This window comes from Mustela nivalis (genome assembly GCF_964662115.1).
Source record: "Mustela nivalis genome assembly, chromosome: 12".
In the NCBI taxonomy this organism is placed as follows: Eukaryota; Metazoa; Chordata; class Mammalia; order Carnivora; family Mustelidae; genus Mustela; species Mustela nivalis.
In genome coordinates this window covers 16,839,815-16,864,363 of record NC_139031.1, presented here as the reverse complement: position 1 = coordinate 16,864,363, position 24,549 = coordinate 16,839,815, and the positions used below count along the sequence as shown (strand labels likewise).

At 36.4% G+C, this 24,549-nt stretch overlaps 1 protein-coding gene across 6 annotated transcripts in view; it reads right to left on the bottom strand.

Annotated features, from left to right (window-relative positions):
- The window catches only part of CNOT4 (CCR4-NOT transcription complex subunit 4), a 139,321-nt gene that overhangs the window by 33,157 nt on the left and 81,615 nt on the right, over positions 1-24,549 (bottom strand). For 3 of the 6 annotated variants that reach the window (XM_082693272.1, XM_082693274.1, XM_082693276.1), the window contains exons 7-9: positions 23,822-23,955; positions 4,654-4,711; positions 1,111-1,360 (exon numbers count right to left, since the gene is read on the bottom strand). In XM_082693272.1, the coding sequence (XP_082549398.1) occupies positions 1,111-1,360; positions 4,654-4,711; positions 23,822-23,955 (442 nt within the window). The remainder of the gene's footprint in view (positions 1-1,110; positions 1,361-4,653; positions 4,712-23,821; positions 23,956-24,549) is intronic. The other 3 variants (XM_082693273.1, XM_082693275.1, XM_082693277.1) reach the window with 1 other exon arrangement.

Below are 24,549 nucleotides of genomic sequence, written 5' to 3'. Positions count from 1 at the left end.
AAGACAATTATCATATGATCTCCCTGATATGAGGAATTTGAGAGGCAGAGTGGGGGGTTTGGGGGGTAGGGAAGGAAAAAATGAAACAAGATGGGATCGGGAGGGAGACAAACCATAAGAGACTCTTAATTTCACAAAATAAACTGAGGGTTGCCGGGGGGAGGGGTTAAGAAGAGGGTGGTTGGGTTACCGACACTGGGGAGGGTATGTGCTATGGCGAGTGCTGTGAAGTATGTAAGCCTGATGATTCACAGACCTGTACCCCTGGGGCAAATATACTATATGTTAATAAAAAAATTATTTTTTAAAGATTATAATATTATAAAAGGTCTCATATACTTCTAGCAATGATTTCATTTTAAGTTACCAAGTTCAAAAAACTGAATGATGTAGACTGATTTTGGTAATCAAAAAAACAAAGTACTTGAAACCCAAATTATACCTTAAGCTATTCATAAACAAAACCTGGAAAAAGTTCAGTGAAATAAGGTAATAAATACGATGTGACAGACTTCAATTAATAAAGTTTATTTTTAAAAATGCACTTATCAAAGACAAAGTCTAAGTAATTTTGAATAATGCTAGGGGAAAAATTGTTAACAATGAAAAAAACCTACTTAAAACTTTACGTATTTTTTAAAATTGTCTGCTCCACTGATAATAGGTGCTATATTTTCAATGTTAATTTTATGCCATCCTTCATAGTAATTAGAAAATTTAGAATGAATAAAAATAAAAATGGCTCAAAAATGCCAAAATATAATTTTCAATATTAACAAACCTCTTCATCAGCTGGAGAAAAAAACAAAACTTAAATTTAACTATCTAAACACAAATACAATAAAAAAATGTAAGCCCTTAAAAATTCTTAGAGGAATAACCATTTTATTATCAGAGAAATGATCTATCCCTTGATTTCTAGAGAAATCTGTTAACACGGTAAGTTCTAGGTCATTTAACTACTTATCCAACCATCTTACTCCATGCAGTTTAAATGTTTACAACTTATGAAAAATGGAGTGGGGGTGCTTAACGTGGTAAAAGCACATCAAGCAAGGTCTCATTTCAGCCTGAGTAAAAATATTAACATGCAGTAGTACTGCTGTATACCTGATGTGAAGAGACTCTGTGGCTCTGGTGCTGTAGGCCAGTCACTGGATGTCTGTGGGGAGCTGGGGAAAGGAGGAAGCCCACTTGGGATTGGGTTGGGATGGCGAAAGTTATCTGAGAATAACGACTGTGACTCAGTTACTGCCCCTTCAAAAGGAGACCGTGCACTGTGATTGGATGAACTGATGGGGATGACTGGATTGGATTTTGATAAACCAGGTGGTGGTGAAGGCGTATCACTGTTTGATATCTAAATAGGAAAAGAAAAGAATAATCAATAGAAGTTTATACAGTTTAATAAGCTGCCGTTAAAAAAGCTTGGAACAAACGGCATTAGAACAGTGGTCTTCAAACTGGGGTGCTTAAAGACTTTTGTATGAGAACATGAACTTGCAAAAAATCCATCAATTACATATGTACTCTTTTCTAAAATTGACTCCTCCTTGAGAAGACTAAGTCAGTCTCCTCTCCTTTCAGAATCTATCTTCTCACTTTACAAAGAAAAGACTATTACTGCTCACTCTTTGGGATCTAACTATAGTAATCTGACCAGGAGTGAAAACTTTCTGAGAGCACCAAATATATTATTAGGAAAACTCAGGTTGGTGATGAAAGTGACTAATGACTAGATTGTTTTGCAAACTAAATGATTCCCAATACTTAAGTTTGTTTTTTTCTTAAGATTTTGTCTATTTATTTGACAGAGAGAGAGAGTATAAGCACGAGGAGCAGCAGGCAGAGGAAGCAGGCTCCCAACAAGCAGGGAGCCCAGGACTCTGGGATCATGACTTGAGCTGAAGGCAGACACTCAACCAACTAAGCCACCCAGGTGCCTAATACTTAAGTTTTAAACAAAATGGAAAGAAGTTCTTATCATGTTATTTCTAAACACATCATTAAAAATAATTTTTGTGGGGCGCCTACATGGCTCAGTCATTAAGCATCTGCCTTCAGCTCAGGTCATGATCCCAGAGGGTCCTAGGATTGAGCCCCACATCAGGCTGCTTGCTCAGCGGGAAACCTGCTTCTCCCTCTCTCACTCCCCCTGCTCGTGTTCCCTCTCTTGCTGTCTTTCTCTCTCTGACAAATAAATAAATAGAATCTTAAAATAAATAAATATTTTTTGTGATGATTCTTCATATGATTCTTAGGTATTTAATTCAGAAGTTCAAAAATATGATATGATAATACTCTTTCTTCCATCCACTTACATGAATAAGACAGTCAGCACTGACATTTACAAAAATACATGAAAACCAATTTTATTTATTTATATATTTTTTAAAGATTTTACTTATTGAGAGAGAGAGAATGCACGTGCACATGCAAGGAGGGTGGGGCAGAGAGAGAGGGAGAAGCTGACTTCCCACTTGATCCCAGGACTCTGGCACCATGACTTAAGCTGAAGGCAGAGCCACCCAGGTGCCCCATGAAAAGCAATTGTAACAGAGACCTATCCATCTCATTAAAAATGAATTTCTAATACAATTTTAGTGTTTGTGTTTAATGATTAATTTTATCAAAATTTCTATTTATCTAAGTTGCTTTGATCAAATCAGAACTATGAATAAAATTTCAGAAGAAAGTAAGTTGGGGGACCCCTAGGTGGTGAAGTCAGTTAAGTATCCGACTCCATTTCCGCTCAGATCATGATCTCAGCGTCCGGAGACTGAGCCCCCTAATGGGCTCTGCACTCAGTGGGAAGTCTGCTTAAGTTTTTCTCTCTCTCAAATAAGTAAATACACCTTTATTGTTTGGTTGGTTTTGGGTTTTTTTTAGATTTTATTTATTTATTTGACAGACAGAGATCACAAGTAGGCAGAAAGGCAGGCAGAGAGAGGTCGCCAAACAGAGAGCCCGATGCCCGCTCGATCCCAGGACTCTGAGATCATGACCCGAGTCGAAGGCAGAGGCCCAACCCACTGAGCCACCCAGGCACCCTAGTAAATACATCTTTTTAAAAAAAATTTAAAAAGAAAGAAAATTGGCATTTAAAGCCTTGTGTCAGAAAAAAAATACTGTTTCCACTTAAAAATTCATGTATATTTTTGAGAGAGGTATACGCCTGTCAAGAATAAACTATATTGCTGAGGCGCTTCGGTGGCTCGGTCAGTTAAGTGTCTGCCTTCGGCTCAGGTCATGACTCAGGGCCCTGGGATCGAGCCCAGGGTCAGCATGGAGTCTGCTTCTCCCTCTGCCCCTCCTCCCTGCTCATGCCCGCTCTCTCATGAGCATGTTCCTTCTTTTGAATAAATAAATCTTAAATATATATATATATATTTATATACTGTATTAAAATTCTGTAAAAGCAGAAGTGGAATGAGTAGAATGAGTTCAAGAAGAACATGGAATGATGTAAAATTTGATTGTTTAAAAAAAGGAATAAATTCTGGGGCGCTTGGGTGGCTCAGTAGGTTAAGCCTCTGCCTTCAGCTCAGGTCATGATCTCAGGATCCTGGGATTGAGCCCCGTGCATCAGGCTTTCTGCTCAGCAGGTAGCCTGCTTCCCCCTCTATCTCTGTCTGCTGCTCTGCCTACTTGTGATCTCTCTCTGTCAAATGAATACATAAAATATTTTTTTTTAAAAAGTATAAATTCTTAAAATGACAGAGCAACAAAATATTTGATATTTGAATCTCTTAGATACTTATTAAAAAGCAATGTAGTGCTTTTACTTAAAAATACCAATATCTACAATACCCTGAAAATTACATCCTTTACAATGATTCTTAAGTTAATATGAAAAAATCTTTAATGTTAACCTAAAATATACAAAGGACATATTGATTTGCAAATTCTTTCATAGAACCTATGAGCAAAAATTTTGGAAAAGCAGTGTATTTTAGATCCCTAAGTTTCTCACAAACACTGTGGGGAACTGGACATTCCTTATGGAACAGATTAGAACTACATTTTTCTATACCAATGCAGGAAGGTATATAGGAACTTACACAGTGAAAAACTAGCACCTAGACAAGATGATACAAAGCAGTATACAAAGTTCAGGACCTCACTCAATGTGGATCACTATCAATGCAGATACAACTTTGAACTATTTGGTTTATTATTTCAAAGCCCATAGTCATTTGGGGGAAAGAGAAAACTGCTGGGGGCAAGGACACTGTGAGAAACAGAAAATTAAAGCTGACAAGACGCAAAACGGGGAGCATGTAACAGAAAAATGACTCTTGAAATCAAGAATGAAGAAGGCATGCTAGTCTGAAACCATTTTGGAGTAGGGTCAAAAAGACCAATAGTATCAGTAGATTCTTAGGACACTAATATATTGCCACACAGTACAATAAACATGTGGTCATAAGGATAATTCTGGGTCATCAAGAAAGGGTTAAATTATACCCTAACAGTATATTCTGTGGAAGAAAGGAGGACTAATTATAACAGACTTTAAAATATCCACTAACAGTATTTTTAAATTGTTTCCGTATTTAAAAAGTATTTTCCACCACCCAGAAAATTTACTTGCATAGAATGCCATTTCAGGGAATGGAAGATAAATGAAGCGATACAGAATCAAAATCTTACCTGCTGGGAATTATCACCATTCCCTATACTGAGAGAATCTGAAGGTTTGTCAATGGGGCTGTAAAAAGAAAACACATCAGAGAAAATCAGAGTAAAGTCATTCTCACAAAATAAAAACAAACTTCCCCAAAGCCAGAAAAATAGACATTTTATTATCATAACACTGATGTAAAGATACGATGTAAAGATATTAGCTGAGATGTTGAGGATACAAAGAAATGTAAGATCAAACCCCTATCCTTGAGCAATGTACATTCTAGTAAGATTCTCCAAAAACAATGGGTGAAATAATAACTTACAAAGAAAAAAAAGATACTGCTTAAAATGAGTATTATTGTAGTAGGTCAAAAATTTAATTCATTGTTCAGTTTTGTGCACATAATAAATAAATTCCCCATTAAAATTCTTGAAATACTACTCACCTATTTTTTCCAGGTGTTTAACAGAGGGCATAACAGTCACTCAAATGTCCTCTACAGGTTCTTAAGAGCAATAAATTTCCTTTACTATTTCAATATCCTACTTAGAACCCTAGAGAGGCATATGTGTATGTACGAATGCACACATACAAAATAGAAACTTTTGTGTAAACTATTCACTCTCAAAGACATAAAACTTGATTTCCATATAAGGAAAATACAGTACAACAGTAGAGTAACACAGAATTGCTGACTTAGAAACAAAACAAGATCTTTACAAGCACTACAACCGTGACCTAGCAAGGCATTTCCATAACTAACTGTATTTAACCTAGCACATGAATAAAAGATAAGTATCAGTACCCAGATACTAATATTATAGAGAATTACAGCAAAACGAAGTAAGATTCCAAATTTCTCTGAATTATTTTATTGGTTGTAAATACATACAAAGTTACCCTGATACCCAGACACCTTACTGGTACCACATTTAATTGCTCTAGAAAAATTTAACAAGGGTTAGTATCCCATCAGTATACCCAGTCTATCTTCTGCATAAACATCACCTTGACAGGTCTGGAATTCACTGAATGGCACCTTTAGTTAGTATTTTTACAAAATAGCAATAAATCAATTCATTTTATGGTCAAGTGGGTATTAGAAATAATTTTAAGATATAGCTTAGAGGCCACTACATTTGGAGACATTTAGGTCAGTGAGGCAGGTGTACACCAACAAGTATCAACCGGTGCTGATTACTGAATGATCTGTTTAAACCATAAAAGAAAGAGAAGCCACCATAAGTGGGGCAATTAAGAAACATTTCCTAGGGGAGTTCAAATTTATGTAGGCCCTTAAAAAGATTTACACATTAGCTGAGGGAAGGGGGAAAGGAGGAAAGAACATTAAAGGTAGGAATAGCAAGTATATCACGCATCAAAAAGCCACAGATGGGTTTGGGGGAAAAGTTAAGTAATTAGTTAAGTAATTAGGGATGATTCTGACAACAGTGGGAGATAAAGATAGACAAAGGGTAGACACCAGAGGCCAACAGAAATTGTTGAGCACAGAAATGATATAAACAAAGCAGTTTTAGAAAAATTAATTTGGGGGTGGCATGAAGAATAGACTGGAACACAATACAGATGACATAAGAGGAACTTCTAATATTTTCTTTAAATTTTTATTGTGGTAAAGCAGACTTAACATAAAATTACTGGCTTAACCACTTGTAAGTGCACAGCTCAGAAGCACTAAATACATTCCACCTGTTGTATAACCACCACCACCATCTATCCCCGTATCTCTTTTCATCTTATAAAACTGAAATATATATACCACTAAACTCCCCATTTTCTCCTCCCTCCCAGTCATTATAATTTTGACTCCTCTAAATACCTCACATAAGTGGAATCATAGACTATTTCTTTTCCTTTCTTTCTAAAGCTGAATAATATTACTCTGTATTTATACATTTTGCTTACCCATGCATCTGACAACGGACACTTGGACTGCTTCCGTGTTTAAGCTACTGTGAGCTAAGACATAAGTGCACAAATGATCTCTTCAAGGTACTGCTTTCAATTCTTTTTGCTGTATGCCCAGACATGGAATTGATGGATCATTTGGTAATTCTAATTTTTGAGGAACCACCATATTGTTTTCCAGAGTGGCTATACCATTTTTCATGCCCACCCACAGAGCATAAGGTTTCCAATTTTTCCACATCCCTTCCAACTCTCATTGTTTTGTTTTACTGCTGTTTTCCTCTTTTTGATGTTTCAAGTTTTTATTTATGTTCTAGTTAGTTAACATATAGTATAGTGTTAGTTTCAGAATTTAGTGATTACTTTTTCTGCTTTTTTGATAGTAGCCACACTAATGAGTGTAAGGAGCTATCTCATTGTAGTTTTGATTTGCATTTCCCAAACAATTAGTGATATTCAGCATCTTCTCATGTGCTCAATCACTATCTACCTTCTTTGCAGAAATGTTTATTAAAGTCCTTTGCTTTTTTTTTTTTTAATATTTTATTTATTTATTTGACAGAGAGAGATCACAAGCAGGCAGAGAGGCAGGCAGAGAGAGAGAGGAGGAAGCAGACTCCCTGCTGAGTAGAGAGCCCGATGTGGAACTCGATCCCAGGACCCTGAGATCATGACCTGAGCCGAAGGCAGCGGCTTAATTCACTGAGCCACCCAGGCGCTCCCGCTTATTTTTGAATTAGGGTATTTTTGTTACTGTTTTTGAATTTTAGGAGTTCTCTATATATTATATAGAGATAATATATATATCTCTATATATTAACCCTTTCTCAGATATATGATTTGCAAGTATTTGCTCCCATTCTGTGAGTTGCCTTTTTACTATGGACAATCTCTTTTGAGTCACAAAATTTTAAAATTTTCATTAAGTCCAATTTGTCTATTTTTTTTGTTACCTGTGCCTTTGGTGTCCTAGCCAAGAAATCACTGCCAAATCCAATGTTGTCAAGCTTTAGTCATATGTTTTCTTTTAATGGTTTTGTTGTGTGTAAGAATTTCAATCTAATACAGAACTGGAGAATATAAGCTGGAGAATCTCACATATGTGCCCCCAGGATGGTAAATCTAAGGACTAAGAGACTGAGTCCTCCAAAATGTCTGATTTACAGGGAAGTGGATAGTGAACTTTTCTTGGGTGGGAGGATAATAAGAGTTGTCTTATATTGACCTTGGGACGTTTTGCCAGAGGTATTAATGGAACATAGCTCAAATTGGGTTGATCTTACATAATGGGATGACTTGAGCTTCGTTTGTGTGACTGAGAGGATTTTGTTTGCTCAGGAAATTTTTCAAGGCTAGTTTCCTGGTTTTGATTTTCCTGTTTTTGACTCCATTCCCTGCTCATAAATACAACCTACCAAAAACCTTCAGTGAATTCCCCTACGGCATGAGACAGTTTGCCTGTTCCAAATTGTAGTTCCTCTGCTATTCCTGAATAAACTTTTCTTCTTGAGCTTGCCTAGGCTTCTAACTTAATTTATAGTCAATAATTATTTTAGGTCTTACATTTAGGTCATTGATCCATTTTGAATTTTTGAATATAGTGTTAGGTAAGGGTCCAACTTCATTCTTTTGCATGTAGATACCCAGTTTTCCCAGCACCATTTGTTGAAAAGCCTTATTTTTCCCTCGGAGAGGAAAGGGTCTTGGTACCCTTGTTAAAAATCATTTGACCCTACATGTGATGGTTAATTTCAGGGTTCTCTTTTCTGTCCTACTGGGCTATATATCTGTCTTCATGCCAATCCCATGTTGTTTATGTTACCACAGATTTGCAGTTATGTTTTGAAATTAGGAACTGCGGGCCCTCTAGTTCTATTATTTCAAGATTATTTTGGCTATTTGGGGCCCTTTGAGATTATATGAATTTTAGGATGGGTTTTTCAATCTGCAAAAAAAACCCACAAACAAACAAAAACCATCACTGGGGCAGCTGGGTAGCATTGTTGGGTAAGCAGCCAACTCTTGGTTTCAGCTCAGATCATGACCTGAAGGTGGTAAGACCAAGCCCTGTGTTAGGCTCTGTGCTCAGTACAGAGTCTGCTTGAGATTCTCTCCTCTTCCCTTCTGCTTATTCTCTCTCTTTAAAATAAGCTTTAAGAAAAAATTACTTGGATTTTGATATGGAATGCACTGAATGTGTAGACAGCTTTGGGCAAAAGCACTATTTTAATAATATTGTCTTCCAATCCATGAATGTAGGATGAGTTTTCACTTAATTATGTATCTTTCAGCAATGGTCTGTATTTTCTTTGTATAAGTCTTTAACTTCCTTGCTTACAAATTCCTACATACTTTATTTTTCTTGACACTATTATGAATAAAATTGTTTTTGTAACTTCAACTACTCATTGTTCACATTTAGAATACAAATGATTTCTGTGTTGACTCTGTATTCTGTACTGAATTCATTAGTTCTAACCATTTGTTTTTTGTGTGTGAGTGGAATCCCTAGGACCTTCTAGATATTAATACCATATTTTCTATAAAAAAAAGATAATATTATCCTTTTTCTATTTAGATGTCTTTTCTTTTTCTTGGCTAATTGCTATGGCTTGAACATTCAATAATGTGTTAAACATAAGTGGTAAAAGCAGGCATTTGCCTTGTTCCTCATGGAAAAGCTTTCAGTCTTTCACCACTGAGTATGATATTCACTGCTGAGTTCTTCATAAACAGCTTTTATTATGTTGAGGTAGTTTCCTTCCTAGAGTAATTGTTTTTGTCATGAAATGTTGTTAAATTTTGTCAAATGCTTTTTCTGCATCAACTGGGGTATCATGTTTTTTTTAATCCTACATTCTTTTGATAGGATACATCAAAGTGCTCTAGTTTTTGTTAAACCATCCTTGCATTCCAGGAATGTAGCCCTTACTTTATCATGGTTTCTAATTATTTAAAAGTGCTGGATTCTGTTTGATAGCATTTAGTTAAGGATGTTTGCATCAATGTAAAAAAGGGGTATTGGTCTGTCGTGTTCTCACAGTGTCTTCAGCATTGATACCAGAGTTATGCTGACCTTACAGAATGAGTTAGGAAATGGTCCCTCCTCCTCAATTTCTTGGAAAACTTTGAGAAAGACTATAATTAGTTCCTCTTTAAATGTTTGGCAGAATTCACACTTTCTTTATTGGAAAATTTTTGATTAGTGATTTGATAACCTTACTAATTATGTATCTATTCATATTTTTAAAATTTCTTCATAATACAGTTTTGGTAGGTTTTGTTTCTAGGGATTTGTCTATTTCATCAAGGTTATCCAGTGTGTTCACATACAAATGTTCACAGTACTCTCTTATAATTCTTTTTATTTCTGTAGAATCTAAAGTAATGTCCCTACTTTCATTTCTGATTTTAATAATTTGAGCCTTTTCTGTGGTTTTCCACAGTCTACATGACACACTAAAGGTTTGTCAACTTTGTTGATCTTCTCAAAGAACCAACTTTTAGTTTCATTGTTTTCCTCTACTGTTTTTCTACTCGCTATTTCATCTTCCTCTGCTTTAATCTTTACTTCTTTCCTTCTGCAAGCTTTGGGTCTAGTTTGTTCTAATTTTTTTTTCTATTTCCTTAAATTGTAAAGTAAGTTTGTTGACTTTGGGTCTTTCTTGTTTTTTAATATAAGCATTTATAGCTATAAATTTCCCCCTTTGCATCCTCTTAGCTATTTCCCATAGTTTTGATGTTTTGTTCTCATTTTCATTCGTTTCTAAGTATTTTCCAATTTCCCTTGAGATTTTTTTTTTCTTTAACCCATTAGTTGTTTAAAAGTGTTAATTCCCACAGTTTTTTGAATTTTCCAGATCTCCTTTTGATAATGATTTCTAACTTTATCCTACCACAGTCAGAAAAGATATGGTATCTAGATTTTTAAATCTACTGAGACTTAATTTGCGGCCTAACATATAATCTTATCCTGGAAAATTTCTATGTAAATGGAGAATAATGTGTATTCTGCTGTTAGGGAGAGTGTTATGTGTGTCTGTCAGATTCAGCTAGGTTATTATATTGTTTGAATTCTCTCTTTACTAGAGAACCTGGGTGGCTCAGTTGGTTAAGTGTTCACCTTTAGCTCAGATCACGATCCCAGAGTTCCAGGATCAAGCCCCCATGTCAGGCTCCCTGCTCAGCAGGGAGTCTGCTTCTTCCTCTCCCCCAGTTTGTGTGTTCATTCTCTCTCAGCCAAATAAGTTAATAAAAAATATTATTTTAAAATAAATTATCTCCTTACTGGTCTTCTGTCTGGTTATTATAGCCTTTATTGTGAATAGGGTATTGAAGTCTTCAACTATTATTGTATAACTATTTTTCCCTTCAATATTGTGAGTTTTTGCTTCATATATTTTGATGATGTCATTAGGTGCATAAAGGTTTAAAATTGTTTTATCTTCTTGCTGTATTAATATACAAAGGCCTTCGTCTCTCTTGATTTAAAGTTCATTTTGTTTGATAGTAGAACCCCTGATCTCTTTTGTATACTATTTTCATGGATTATCTTTTCTCATCTTTTCACTTTCAACCTGTTTGTGTCTCTGGGTCTAATGTGAGTCTCCAGTAGACTGCATATAGTTGGATCATGTATTTTTATCCATTTTACCAATCTGTCTTTTGATTAGAATTGAATCCATTTATATTTAAAGTAATTACTGATAAGAAAGCAGTGATTATGCCCTTTATGCCTTTTGTTCTCTACATGCCTTATAGTTTTCCCCCCATCCTACATTACTGGTTTTATTTATCTTCAGCTGACATTTTTCTAGTGAAATGTTCAAATTCCTTTTTCATCTCCTTTTGTGTATATCTTAGAGCTACTTTCTTTGTTATCATGGGAGTTATATTTAACATCCTAAAGTTAACAACACTCAAAATTTATACCAACTTGATTTCAGTAATATACAAAAACTACTCCTCTACAGCTCAATCCCAACCCCTTTCAGCTTTTACACTAATATACTGAACCTTAAATATATTGGTCTCTCAAATCATGTAGGTAACAAAAAGTATAGTTACAAATCATTGTTACAATCACACTAGTTTTTATGTTTGCCCATTTATTTATCTTTACTAGTTTCCTTTCAGTTCACCTTGCAGGACTCCCTTGAGCATTTCTTACAGGGCAGGTCTAGAGATCACCAACTCCCTCAGTTTTTGTTAATCTGGGAATGTCTGAATTTCTCCCTCACTCTAAGGAAAGTTGTGCTGGATAGAAAATTCTTTGTTGATAGTTTTTGTCTCTTAGTACTCTGAATATATTGGCCATTGCCTTCTGGCCTCCAAAGCTTCTCATGAGAAATATACAATAATCTTGTTGAAGATTCTGTCTACATGATGATTCACATCTCCTATTGCTTTCGAGATTCTCCTTGTCGTTGGCTTTTTAATAAAATTTTGGTTTGACTTTATTTGATTTTATTTTAGATTATGAAATTTTGACTGGATTTTGGTTTGGTAACAGTTTGTATCAATGTTTGTCTGAGTTCATTTTAATTAGAGTTCCTTAAGACTGTCCCATATTTATATTCATTTCTTTCATTGAATTTGTAAAGTTTTCAGCCATTTTTTCTTCCCCCCAAATATTCTCTCTGCATCTTTCTCTCTCTTCTCCTTCTGGGACTCTGACAATGTATGTACTGGTCTGCTTGATGGTGTCCCACAAGTTCCTTTGGCTCTGTTTGCTTTTCTTCAGTCTTTTCTCTTTGTGTTCCTCAAACACATTGTAATATATCCATTGTCTTTTCTTGAAGTTCACAGATTTTGCTACCTAATCAAATCTGCCTTTGAATCCTCTAGTGAATTTTTCATTTAAATTACTGTACTTTTCAGATCCAGAATTTTTTTGCTTTCCTACTTTTTTTTATTGACATTTCACTTTTGTTCATACTTTTTTTTTTCTTACTTTCTCCACATCTTTTAGTTCCTTAGTAATCTTTAAAAGAGTTGTTTTAAAAGCCTTTGTCTACTATATCTGCTACTGGGTTTTTTTCAGGGACAGTTTCTGTTGATCATTCTTTTCTTCTGAATGAGCCATACTTTTATGTTTCTTTTATATGCATAACAGTGATTTATTATTCAACACTGGCCCTTTGAGTCTAGTAACACAGTACCTCTAGAAATCAGATTCTTTCTTCCTATTAGCTTTTTTTGTTATTTGTTTACTTTTTTGCAGTCTGTCTCCATACAAAAGGTCAGTCCTAGATATAAATTTGAAGTCTTCTCAAGGTCTTTCCTGATCCTTTCTCTGGCCATGCACAAACCCTACATATTTCCCCATACGTGCAGTTGTTTTTGAACCTCCTAGTCTTTAAAATCTAGCAACCAAAAAGAGAAAAAGGAAAAACAGAAAGGGGAAAAGAGGGTAAGGACACTAGTCCTTTAAATCCCCAGGGTATCATTTCAGCCAGAAGGGGAAGGGCCCACAACAATGGTTGCCTGCGCTTTGTCTGCATCTCTTGTGATCAGAAGCAGTAATCAGCAATTACAGCAAAGATCCTCAATACATGAAAGACAGGGCTGTTTTTGCCCACCCTGGCTCCTGCTAGCTACATGCAAGCCACTCCAGGAGCATGTGCACAGCTGCCTGACCCATGGCTGGGGGTAGAGGATAGATAGCCGCTTTGGCCTAAGAGCTGAAATTGACCAAAATTAACCCAAGTCTTTCCATGAAATTTGCAATCCTTCAACAGATTTCAGAATTCCAAAACAGCTGTATCACTCAGATTCTGCCGGTGCAACTGCTGTCCAGGTGGGGAGACAGATTCCTGGTGCTAACTACTCCACCATCTTCCCCAAACTTAAGGCTTAAAGGTGAGAGGAAACAGAAAGAATGGAAACAAAAGGATGAAAGCAAGACATTACAAAAGAAGAACTGCAGTGTCTCTAGCTCAGTTCAGGTTCTCAGCCACCACCATTAAAGAGCATTAAGTAATAATTTTCAATACAGATGAGGTTAGTCTTTCTAGTGTCGATGGCAATATCTGAAAATATTGCACTCAGAATAAACCTTGATAATGTTTCTGGATTACAACTAATTAGAACAATTTATATCATCTAGTCCACTATGCTGATGTTTCATAACTACTGATTCATAACATTTGATGGTTTACACAGTAAATTTTGGTAAAACTTTACCAAAGATGCTTAAAAATTTCTAGATCAGGATCATCAAACCAAAGACAGCTGCTAAAAAACCTAGATTGGGCAAGGTATCAGTAAGCTTATGCTCCACTCAATTTTGAAATTAACTACTCAAGGAATAATAAATGAAAAGCTTTAAGAATAAAGATACAACTAGAAATTGTTTTTATTTCCTACGTGGGTTGTAAAAAGTCAATTATAGTTAAACCTACCATTGTAAATGCAACTTTATCAGTGCAAAAGAAAATACAGATGGGAGAATGCCTGCAAATGCATGTATAATCTCAACAGGAAAAATACATATTTACAAATTCTAATTCCAATAAATGTGAACTCCTTGGACCTCTAATGGCTGGACAGGTAACACTTTCCCAAGGTTACTACTAACAGGTCAGACTAACAACTTCCCTAGTACTGGATGTGGACTTCCTTCTTCATCAAGCTCTGTATCTGCTTAAACTATAGTTGTATTAAATATCTGTTGTTTTACATTCAACATCCACCAACCCACTGTTACACCATAAAGGTTAAGAAAGGAAAATAAACTTTAATAAATACCACATTTAATAAGGAACAAAGACACCTACTCTATGAAATGGACTAGTCTCTGGCAAAAAACTGCCAAGTCCTCATGATATCAGATGAAAGAAGATTGGGTACACTAAGATAAACTGCACACGGCTTTTTTATTTAAAAATAAGCAAACAAAAAATCTACAAGTTTTCTTTTTCTTTTCTTTTCTAGGTCAACACAAAGTTTATTAGCGACTTCTGTTTAGAAATGCCTCCTTCTGAACAAGTCTGGTCCTCTAACATAACCAAGAAACACCAACATGCACAGGGGCCCCACTTTCATTTGTATCTCAAGTTACACTAGAAGCCTATCACAGAGCAACAGTAGTTGTCTTGTGGGGTTCCTTGGGAATGGTTCCAGAACAGGCTCCAGCTTCCGTTCTGGTCCCAGGATTGGCTCTGGCACTCTTTGTGCCACCATGCCTAGTATGGGCTCCAGCTCCAGTGCTGTCCCAGATCCAGTACTGCCTCCAGCAGTAGCTCTAACTCCAGGCCTAGCTCTGGCCCTTAAGCCATCCTGGGCTCCAGCTCTAACGAATCCAATTCTGGCTCCTGCTAAAGCTCCAGCAGCTGTTGCAGTTCATCCACCTGTCTACAGACAGCCCGAGGAGCCTATGTTTCAGGTATTTCCTCTGTTCCTCAAGATTAACTTTCTTCTGGTGGTAATACCCAAAAGCCTCACTCCAGGAAATTTAGGGGTAGAGGAAGTACAGCATCTTCTCAGGTATGTTCTCCCTCAGTAAGCATTTGATAGTGCTGGAAGAGTTCAGTCAGCAGGAGTGACTGCAGTACTTCCCTGCTCTTGGGAGGCACAGAGTAGATCACCTAATCACTGTCCTGATGGTCCACCCTGGAGCAGGTCATGTCCCCTTCCAATGATTCACTGAAATGTAGTAGAAAGGCTCCAGAAATGCATCTTCTTCAGCAGCTGGTACTTCTGACTCCAGCTCACAAAGCCCATGATATGGCCATCATTCCACAGATTCCTCAGGTGATCATGTACCAGGCCCAGATTTTTGTGCAACCATGTCCAGAATGGTAGCTTGCATAAAGCAGCAGGGAGGGCGGGGGGGGGGGGGGTGTTCACCTGTTTAGTGAAGTCAGCCCAGGACAAAAATGTACCCTTAATCCTAGAGTTCTGCCCAAAGAGCTTGTACCTCAGCATGCTCAGCTGCTCTAGGTCAAGGTCTCAGCCAACACAGGACAAGAACTGCCAACTAAGAACAGGGCCCAGCAAGCTCCAGGAGGGCTTTGGGTGGGGGGCTAGAAAAGAACTACTGATTCTGAGGGCTGATGCTGAGCAGACTGAACCAGAGAACCAACGCCAAAGCAACTGAGTAGCTTCATGTTAAAAATAATCACACAAAGGCTATCTGTTTTCAGCTCCTGCTTCAGGCCCTAGTAGATGTATCCAACCATGACCCTGATAATGTGCAATTCCTCTGAAGCCCCTAATGCTGCCCTTTCAGGAACCAACCAGAGTCAAGTAGCCAAAATTAAGCATTAAACCCTGGCTCTTGCCCCTTCTCATGGGTCAAAGTTTTCTCGTTTGAAGTCAGAATGTTGAACTTCTAGAGACCCTGTAACTGAGAAGGGAGGATTGGAGGATTCCTGTCCATGGGGACTTGTGTAGTCAGGGACCCACTGCCTTCCTGGAAATTCGCCAGCAGCCTTGTAGGACAGTAGACTTCCTCCCGCTCTTGCAGATGAAGGGCCAGTAGAAAGTTTGGGGGATGCAAGGTTGGGTTTCTACCACAACAGCTTTGTGAGCAGACACTTAAAGTAACTCTGTGAATAGGACCTTCCACAGGTTCACCTCTTTGGTTAGTCATCCTGATAGCTAACCAGGTAACTCAGACCCTTCAGCTCCGCTAGCAGCTGATACAGATGAAAAACAACTTTCCTCCAGCCATGAACACTTCTGCAACTGTTACAACTGTGGTCCAAGTGGGCTCCAATGCAGGCATTTCACTGCTGGACTTAAGCTTGATTAGGATAGGTAAGTGGCTTAGCAGTATTAGCAGTAGCTTTAAAGGTATCCAGCACCTCCTTTTTCCTTTTCGTCCAATTCACGTGGTTTCCTCCAGAAGCTGCTAATGTCTAGTCTGATGGGGGTCTTAAGATGACATTCTCACTGATTCTACTGGGAGTAGAAGACATCCTTGTGGTCTTTCAGTTGGCTGATGGATTTCACCAGCTTCTCCATTTTAGCCCTTAATTCCAAGTTGATGGATTTCACCAGCTTCTCCAATTTAGCCCTTAATTCCAGGTTCCAGGATTCAGTCTCCTGCTGCTGGCTCTCCACAGGTTCTTTGAGGTCTGTCTCTCCTTGCTCCGACTGAGCCCTCTGAGCCTGAATCAGAATTAAATAGATTAAACATCATCTCAGCCAACTGGTAGGGCCCTGCGGAAAGGCCTGACTGTCCCAATAGAATTTTCACAAGTTCTGCTGTGGCAACAAGCACTCAGGGTCCTGGCTGCAGCAGGCACACTCAGAGTTCATTTGGTCCAAGAACTGAAGGAATGGCATGTTAGCCTTTGAATCATCGTTGCCCAGTAATAATGCTGAGAGGAAGAGAAATCAGAACACCTAAAGTCTTTAAATACCACACAACTGACTGAAAAGTACTGGACTCAAGTGGGACTAAACAATTCTAAAAAGTAGGTGGGTCTCATAACACAAGATATTTCCAGCAGGCAATGCTGTGTGTATAAATGTCTGTAAACAAAAATTTGTAAACATGTAATATCTTCATATACAGAATCCTGCTGAGTTTTTTTTTTAAGTTCTAGTCCTAAATAGTTCTGAAATCTATGGTGAGATTATAGATTTCTCAAGAGTAAATATTTTTAAACTAACCCTAAAATTGGAATCCAGTGCTATGGGACATAATATGTAAATATGTTCATTTTTTTTTTGAAATATAAAAATATACAGTGCATATCCAGAATCTGTCTCTCGAGATACTGATTTATTTAGTCTAAACTGCAACATCTGGTATTTGATGATTACTACACTACTGGAAGTGAAGTGGAGTACTGTTAATCGGATTGTAGAGTAGAAGGAATTATTAATATCAAATTCAAAAGGTTTTACAAAGAAACCATGCTCTACAGCTATCTGCAAGCAGGCAGTTTAATGCAGCTATACCTCTGTTTGCATCCAGACATGCTAGTTTCTAAGTCACCCCAAAGTCAGTGCTCAAATGTGACTTCCTTTCTAGGAATTTTGTAGCGATGCCACCAAATTCCTGAAAACAGTCTCTTGGCGGCTTTCTAAAATTTGTAACATAAGACAAGTTGTTACATAGGAGAAGAATCAAAGAAAAGACCATTTTCCAGACTGGGAGTGGGACAGAAAAAATACTGAAAAGGTCTAGTTCTCCTTTTCATCACATTGAAAAGACAAAGTCTTCATGATTGTGCTAATTAAAGTCGCATTTCAAAAATAAGGTATAATTTATATCAAGCCATGGACATTCCAAATTTCACTGTCATGTTACTGTATATACAAATACATACGCACACTGCTCCTATATTAAATACTCCATATTCATTTAGAAGAGTTCATTTTAATTATTTGTGCTCGCCCATCTTCAACAACTGAGATCAACATTTGCTACTGCAAAGGACAAATTTAAATTACAGACATGTAGCGTGCCTTTACAGAGTTTATTTGATACAGGCTTCAAATATACATGAACATTTCAAGTATTACTTTACTACTAAAATATGGCCACCTCTTACATAATGTGGCACAATGAGTTGCTAGCATGGTAAGGAAAAATGCATCAATCATCTGGGCTGATTATAGTTTGGCAAATATGATTTTAACTGAAACTTTCTCAAGAACTCCAGGATGTACTGAACATGAGTGAAAATAAATGTTTTGATTACTAGTAATTAAAAAATTCAATAATTCTTAATATTAAAGTTGAAAGATCAACAACCACCATCCTAAACATGTAGGCTGTGGCCAGCTTTCAAAAGCAGCAAGTAAAACCGTCTCCATCTCTTCTTTTTCATTTTGCACTTCAGTAATAAAGGTTGATCTTTTAAAAGATACTATATACTTAAGTAGAATTTAAACACACAATTGCTCACTTAACTATCCATCCCCCACACTCATTATGCCCCACCCTCTGGAAAAAAAAGTATCAGAGCTCTCTAACTTTTTTGAAAATATTCTACGAAGGTGGAACAAGACACCAGAAATCGCTTACTAGTTTTCTAGTATGTATGTGCACATGTGCGGTAACTTTATATTTCCAAATACAGAAGGGGAATAAAATTTCTTAAAAGAAATAAGAAAAAAGACTCTGAGAACAACGGTCAGAAAAATTTCATAGCTCACTAATTTTAATATATACACCCAATTTTAGTAAATCTTACTAATGCATCTACTTAGTTTACTAATAAGCAGCCCTGAGTTTCATGCTAAAACAAAAAAAAGTATGAAACTGCAAATCATTTATCTATTATAAAAGGGGAAATGCCTTTCTGGGGATCCATTTTACAAAAAAAAAAAAAAAAAAAAAAAAAAGAAAGAAAAGTAGGCCACCTCTCATGGCTCCTGTCCATGGTTTGAAAATCACTGCTAAAATCACCTCTAAGTACCAGCACATGCTGGTGTAATTTATAATTATTATTAGGTCATGAGTCCTCTCTCCAGAAAAATGTACACACACACACACACACACACACACAATTTGATAAAATTTCAGAGAGTTCACAGATGTGCTAAAGCCTATTTGTGATTTAACAAGCCCTACCCAAGACTATTTTCAACAAGTCTCTGGACTATACTTTTTCTAAATCATACCAGACTACATGATGTCAGGGTAGGAGATGACCACTCCCATTCCGCTGAATAAATAAGGCACTCTGACTATGCTTGCAGTTTATCAAAGCTTATACTTGATTTTCAATAAAGATACAGCCATGTTTTTAAAAAGACATGCATTTTCTTTCAATGTGATAAAAACTAACAAATTCCTATAGTCATGTTCCTTTCCTTAGTTTTTCCTCTATAGCCACCAAACTGAGGTTTAGGAAAGCTTTTGCTTAAAATACCATTAATTTCTTGGATGTATAGTATATCTGATTTATCCTGAAGATAATAAGCCTTTCAGACCTGAGTTCTTCAAAGTCAAACTACATATTAGTTGTGACATAGTCTTCGTTAAGTCAGTAAGTTTGATTCATGTTAGAGTTTTGATTCAGGCTAAAGTCTCTTAAAAGAATTTTACCTCCTCTAGACTGAGCTGTGGCAGAGTGGAAGAATGAGCCTGGGTGTAAAAGTGACAGCAACTTTGGTCAGAATCTGGTCTATCACTTATTTGTGTAGGGTACTTACTGGTGAATTATTTAAACTCTCTGAGACTTGCCAGTTTCAGTTTTCCTTGCCAGTGATATCTACCACGCAGGACAACTGAAACTGAAGGCACCCAAAAGACACCAACACCTCCTCACACCTAAGTCTGAAGACAAACATCCCTAATCTTTCAACTGTGGCTTCCCTAAGCCACAATATCAAGTCATAACCACTTACCTTGAGGGATCTATAGACCCAATAATTTGCTCCCCAAATTCTTACGTAGGCCTACTCACTGTCCCTGGGCACAATAGCCCATCTAGCTGCTATTCCCTTCACAGTTCTCAACTGGGACACAAATAGTGTCTCAACTGAAATTAAGGTATTTCAAAGCCCCAAACTTACAACAGCCAGTCCCAAAGCATCCCTAATGCATGGCTTCCTTATTCCCCATTCTCTCATTTGTATTCATCATTTCAAAGTAACTGATTAATATAGAAAAGTAGCACATCTATACTCCATCTGACAAACTCTGGAATGCATCATAATGAAGGGTGGTGAGAACAAATGACATATACCCTTTTATAATTTATTGTTCATTTAAGCAAAACAGGAATAAGACACATTACAGGAACCTCACTTACATATGAACCCATGTCAGGGTTCAGTGAGGATTCGGTAGCTATGATACTCTGAATATTTGTACTCTGGCTTAATCAGAAATAAGAGGAAACTACATTTTAGGTTTAGTGTCAATTCATATGGTTCCACATTTTGTTTTCCTGTGATTCTTGCAAAACTGATATTCACTACATGTGAATGACAAGAAGAGACAGAAAGAAACCATTCTTTTTCTTTCTTCCCTAGAAAGCTTAATTCTCAACTTATCTTGACTAAGAAAAACTTATCTGCTGGGTAGGACCATGGAAAGGGTCATGTTTATTTTATTTTTTATTTTTTGGAAAGGGTCATATTGTTCACCTTTCTAACTTGACAAGTCTTCCCTATGGGAAAAAGGAAAATTATCTACAGATTCATCCCTACCACTATATCCTGTACAGTGGAATGTGGAAATGAAGACCAAAGCAAACCTTCAGTAGTAATGACAATCAATTGAATTTAATCTTTTGCAGGGGTTGGCATGTGAAGAAAACAAGCTACAGGAGCTTGCCAAAACAAGAACTCTCTGTACCTTGGGCCATCAACTGTCCTTAAATTTGGGGGACCTGAATTAAACCAACAAAAAACAACCCTTCTTCTTCCCCAAGGAAACCTTCCTATATTGTGTACTTATGCAAAGCACAGCTAACCATGTTAAAATTTATTCTGATCCCAGGTGAGGTTTAGTAACACTGGCTTTGGGCAGTTATTTAATTGAGTACATTGTTTTAATTTAAATCTCCCTTTCTCTTCCTTTTACTCTGTGGTATCCAGGACATTCCCCTCTTGCTACTGAAACAGTTATGTGTTCTGACTATACTTTATATGAAGGCAAAGGCAATAACATATTAGTAAATCTAATAATAACTGATCACAAAAAAATTTTGGTGTTTATAAACACCAAAAGGACATTTGGTAAGTGTCAATTTTCACCTTCAATCTAAAGAAAAAAAAATTAACAATAACAAGGTATTCTCAATACTGTGATTAAAAATACTTCTCTCAAATAAATGATTAAAATCACATTTACAAGTGAATAAAACACCAGAGACAGCCTTATAAAATAGGGAGATAACCCTATAAAAAAAAATGAGACAAGGATGCCTGATAGCCCCACTTTCTAACACTGGTCTTTAATTTTTAGCCTCGGAGTTCTCAGATAGGAAGAGGTGGTGGTGGGAGATGCAATACAATAAAGCAGGGGAAAGACAGCAACAAATTCTTTTCTAAGAGATACAGAAGACTTGGAGAGATATATCATGTTAATGGTTCAGAACACTCAGTATTATATTGCAGAACAGAATTTCTTCCAAAATTGATTTATAAATTCAAGTATTTTGAAACACAAATAGACTGGTCAACTAATTGGGGAAGTTAGTTCTGTATAATGCACATACAACACTTAAATACATCAATAAAACATAACAAACAGATACGAATTCACAATCTATAAGAAGTTCACTCTATTAGTCAAATACAAATTAAAATGAGACAGTTTTTATCCAATTGGCAAATGTGCAGAAAAAATATTCAATTCAAGGAAATAGATAATCATCTTTGACTCAGCAGTTCTACTTCAAAGAGAATCAAAGCTACAACCAAAATGTTTATATGAAAAAAATGTTCATCACAGTGTCATAAATAAGAGCACCAAAATGAAAATAATATACACCAGCAGGAGGTTGTTTTAATAAATTTCAAATGCTCATGTATAATGAAATACCATGCAGCCATAAAAAATTATGTTTTCATGACAAAGGAAAATATTCATAATAATGAATATTAAGTTTTAAAACATAACAAACCAATGTATTTTGTGTATATATATACATTCACAAGAAGGAAAAAGACTACAAAGAAATACACACTGCAGGAAACACATCAAATCATTTTCAGGGAAACATCTTGAGCACTGAGATCACAGACAATATTTACTTTCTTCCGTTTGCTTTTATATATTTTTCAAATTTCTTTAAGTAGAAACATATTACTTTCATATTCAGGAAATAAAGAACATTATCTCAAAGGGATTATCTAAATTTTAAATTTCTGGTCTGAATTCTCTAGGGGCTATAAACCCAGATTATGGTTTTAATTAGAATGATATTTTTAATGAAACAGTGATGTATATAAATGTTAAAAGCATCGGAAATAAATTTTTACTACAATAACCCCATTCTTATATGAAGCACTATTGAGTTAGCAACCAATGAAGTAAGGAATAGAATATGGTTCATAATAAAATAAACATCCAGGAGTAGAAAGGAGTAGGTACAAAAAGATCAATGGAAAGGGTCAAAGCTTCCCATCCCAAAAGATTTCTGTTGGACTTAGCTTTAATTCTTAGCTTTGATATAAACAAATTTTACACAGTTTACTATATAGTAATTTTATGCTTTGCTCTGTGGCCTCTTTTATATATCTTTATATACACACGTATGTACATGTGCATATGTGTATATGTGTGTGCATACATAAATAAATTTTAATAAGCCTTATAAATAATCTTTACCACCAAAGTGAATAAACTTAAGGACTTCAAGAATTTAAACACAAGAATAGGCAGTTGAAGAAACAGACCTGATGACAATGTATGTAGTTATTATAAGCTGTATTTGAAAAATGGCCCTTATATTACTTTAGTGCTAAATGCTGGACTGTAACAAATAACAACCAGACATTTAGAATATCACTTTAAACAAATTTAACTTTGGACTAAGTTTTTTAAAAAAGAAAATCAACATACCTAAATTAATTATAACTATATATTTAAATGAATTCATTTTATAAAAATTAAACTTACCAAATTAAAAAAAAATTACAAGTTCCTAACACATGAAACTTAAGGAACATTCAGGATAAAGTACAACCCCAAATTACTGTTTTTATTAACCATACCATTTTCTGACAGGCCATAACCAAATATAACCCAAAATGTGAAGATCACCATATCAGAATGAGACTCAATACCTTAGACTATAAATTTATTTAAACATTGACATAATACAGGTCTACACAAAAATAATTTGTTTCTTGAGATGAAAATTCTGAATCCTCCTCATTCAGAGGATATAAGACTTTAATGATTCCTGCGACTAGAAAACCACAATTATTTGTGTCCCCAACATACAATGCTTCAGATAACTCCCACTTCCCCTTTTACAATATTTTACCCCTCAACTGTATCGGGGGGAGAACCCTAATTAGGCAATAAGAGCCCTTCAATAACCAACATCCCTTAAATTCCCTTTTTTTTCAAGGAGGGTGTTCCCAGGGTCCAGGGCAGTCCGCAAACCAATGCAAAGGGGTAGCCACCAAGAAGCTCATCTGAAGTATTACCAGGGAGCAGGAGGCAGCAAACTTTCAAACCCAGAAAGTGTGACTCAACATTTCCTATACAATGCATTAATTCTGCACAAATGATAGACACTGTCAAGAATTTTGCCTGAAGAAGATGTAAAATGAGAAGAGAAGATAGACAGACATGAAGGTAAGGTGTCCGATTATACTAATATCGGTACTTACGTATCATACCTCTGCAGTGGTGTCACTTTGTTCTTATTCTTATCAACTGAACCCGTAGATAGTTGAAGAAAATTGGGGTTTAACTTATATAATTCTTGAAGTAGTTTCTGTTCATATTCTTGGTGCTTACCCGCCTAATGGAAGAAGAAATTAAAACTGCAGTGGGGTTCACAAAATGGGTGGTATAAAGTAATGACTTACTTTCTGAATTATTAAAGATATCCTAAATAAAACATGTAAGGGTTTTTCATGGCATTAGAGAACCCTGTAAGGATGTCACAGAACTGCCAGACCAATGAAAGTTCTTCCAACAAATCCATTCATTAAGGATTTCATCAACCATTTATTGTGCAGAAAGCATAATTACAGACAACTTTTTTGCCAGCTCAAAAAACTAGAGGTCCAGAGCACCTGGGTGTCTCAGTCTGCTAAGCATCTGCCTTTGGTTCAGGTCATGATCCCGGGGTCCTGGGACTGAGTCCCACATTGGGCTCCCTGCTTGGCAGGAAGCCTGCTTCTCCCTCTCCCACTCCCCCTGCTGTGCTTTCTCTCTTTCTCTGTCAACTAAATAAATAAATCCAGGAAGGAAGGAAGGAAGGAAAGAAGGAGGAAAGGGAAAAACAAAAAAGGAAAATAACAATAGAGGCCTTTTTCAACTTATTCCTCCATCTTTCATTTAAGAATGAAGCCTTCTAACAGGGCCATTACAGAATTTTCTGAAGATCACC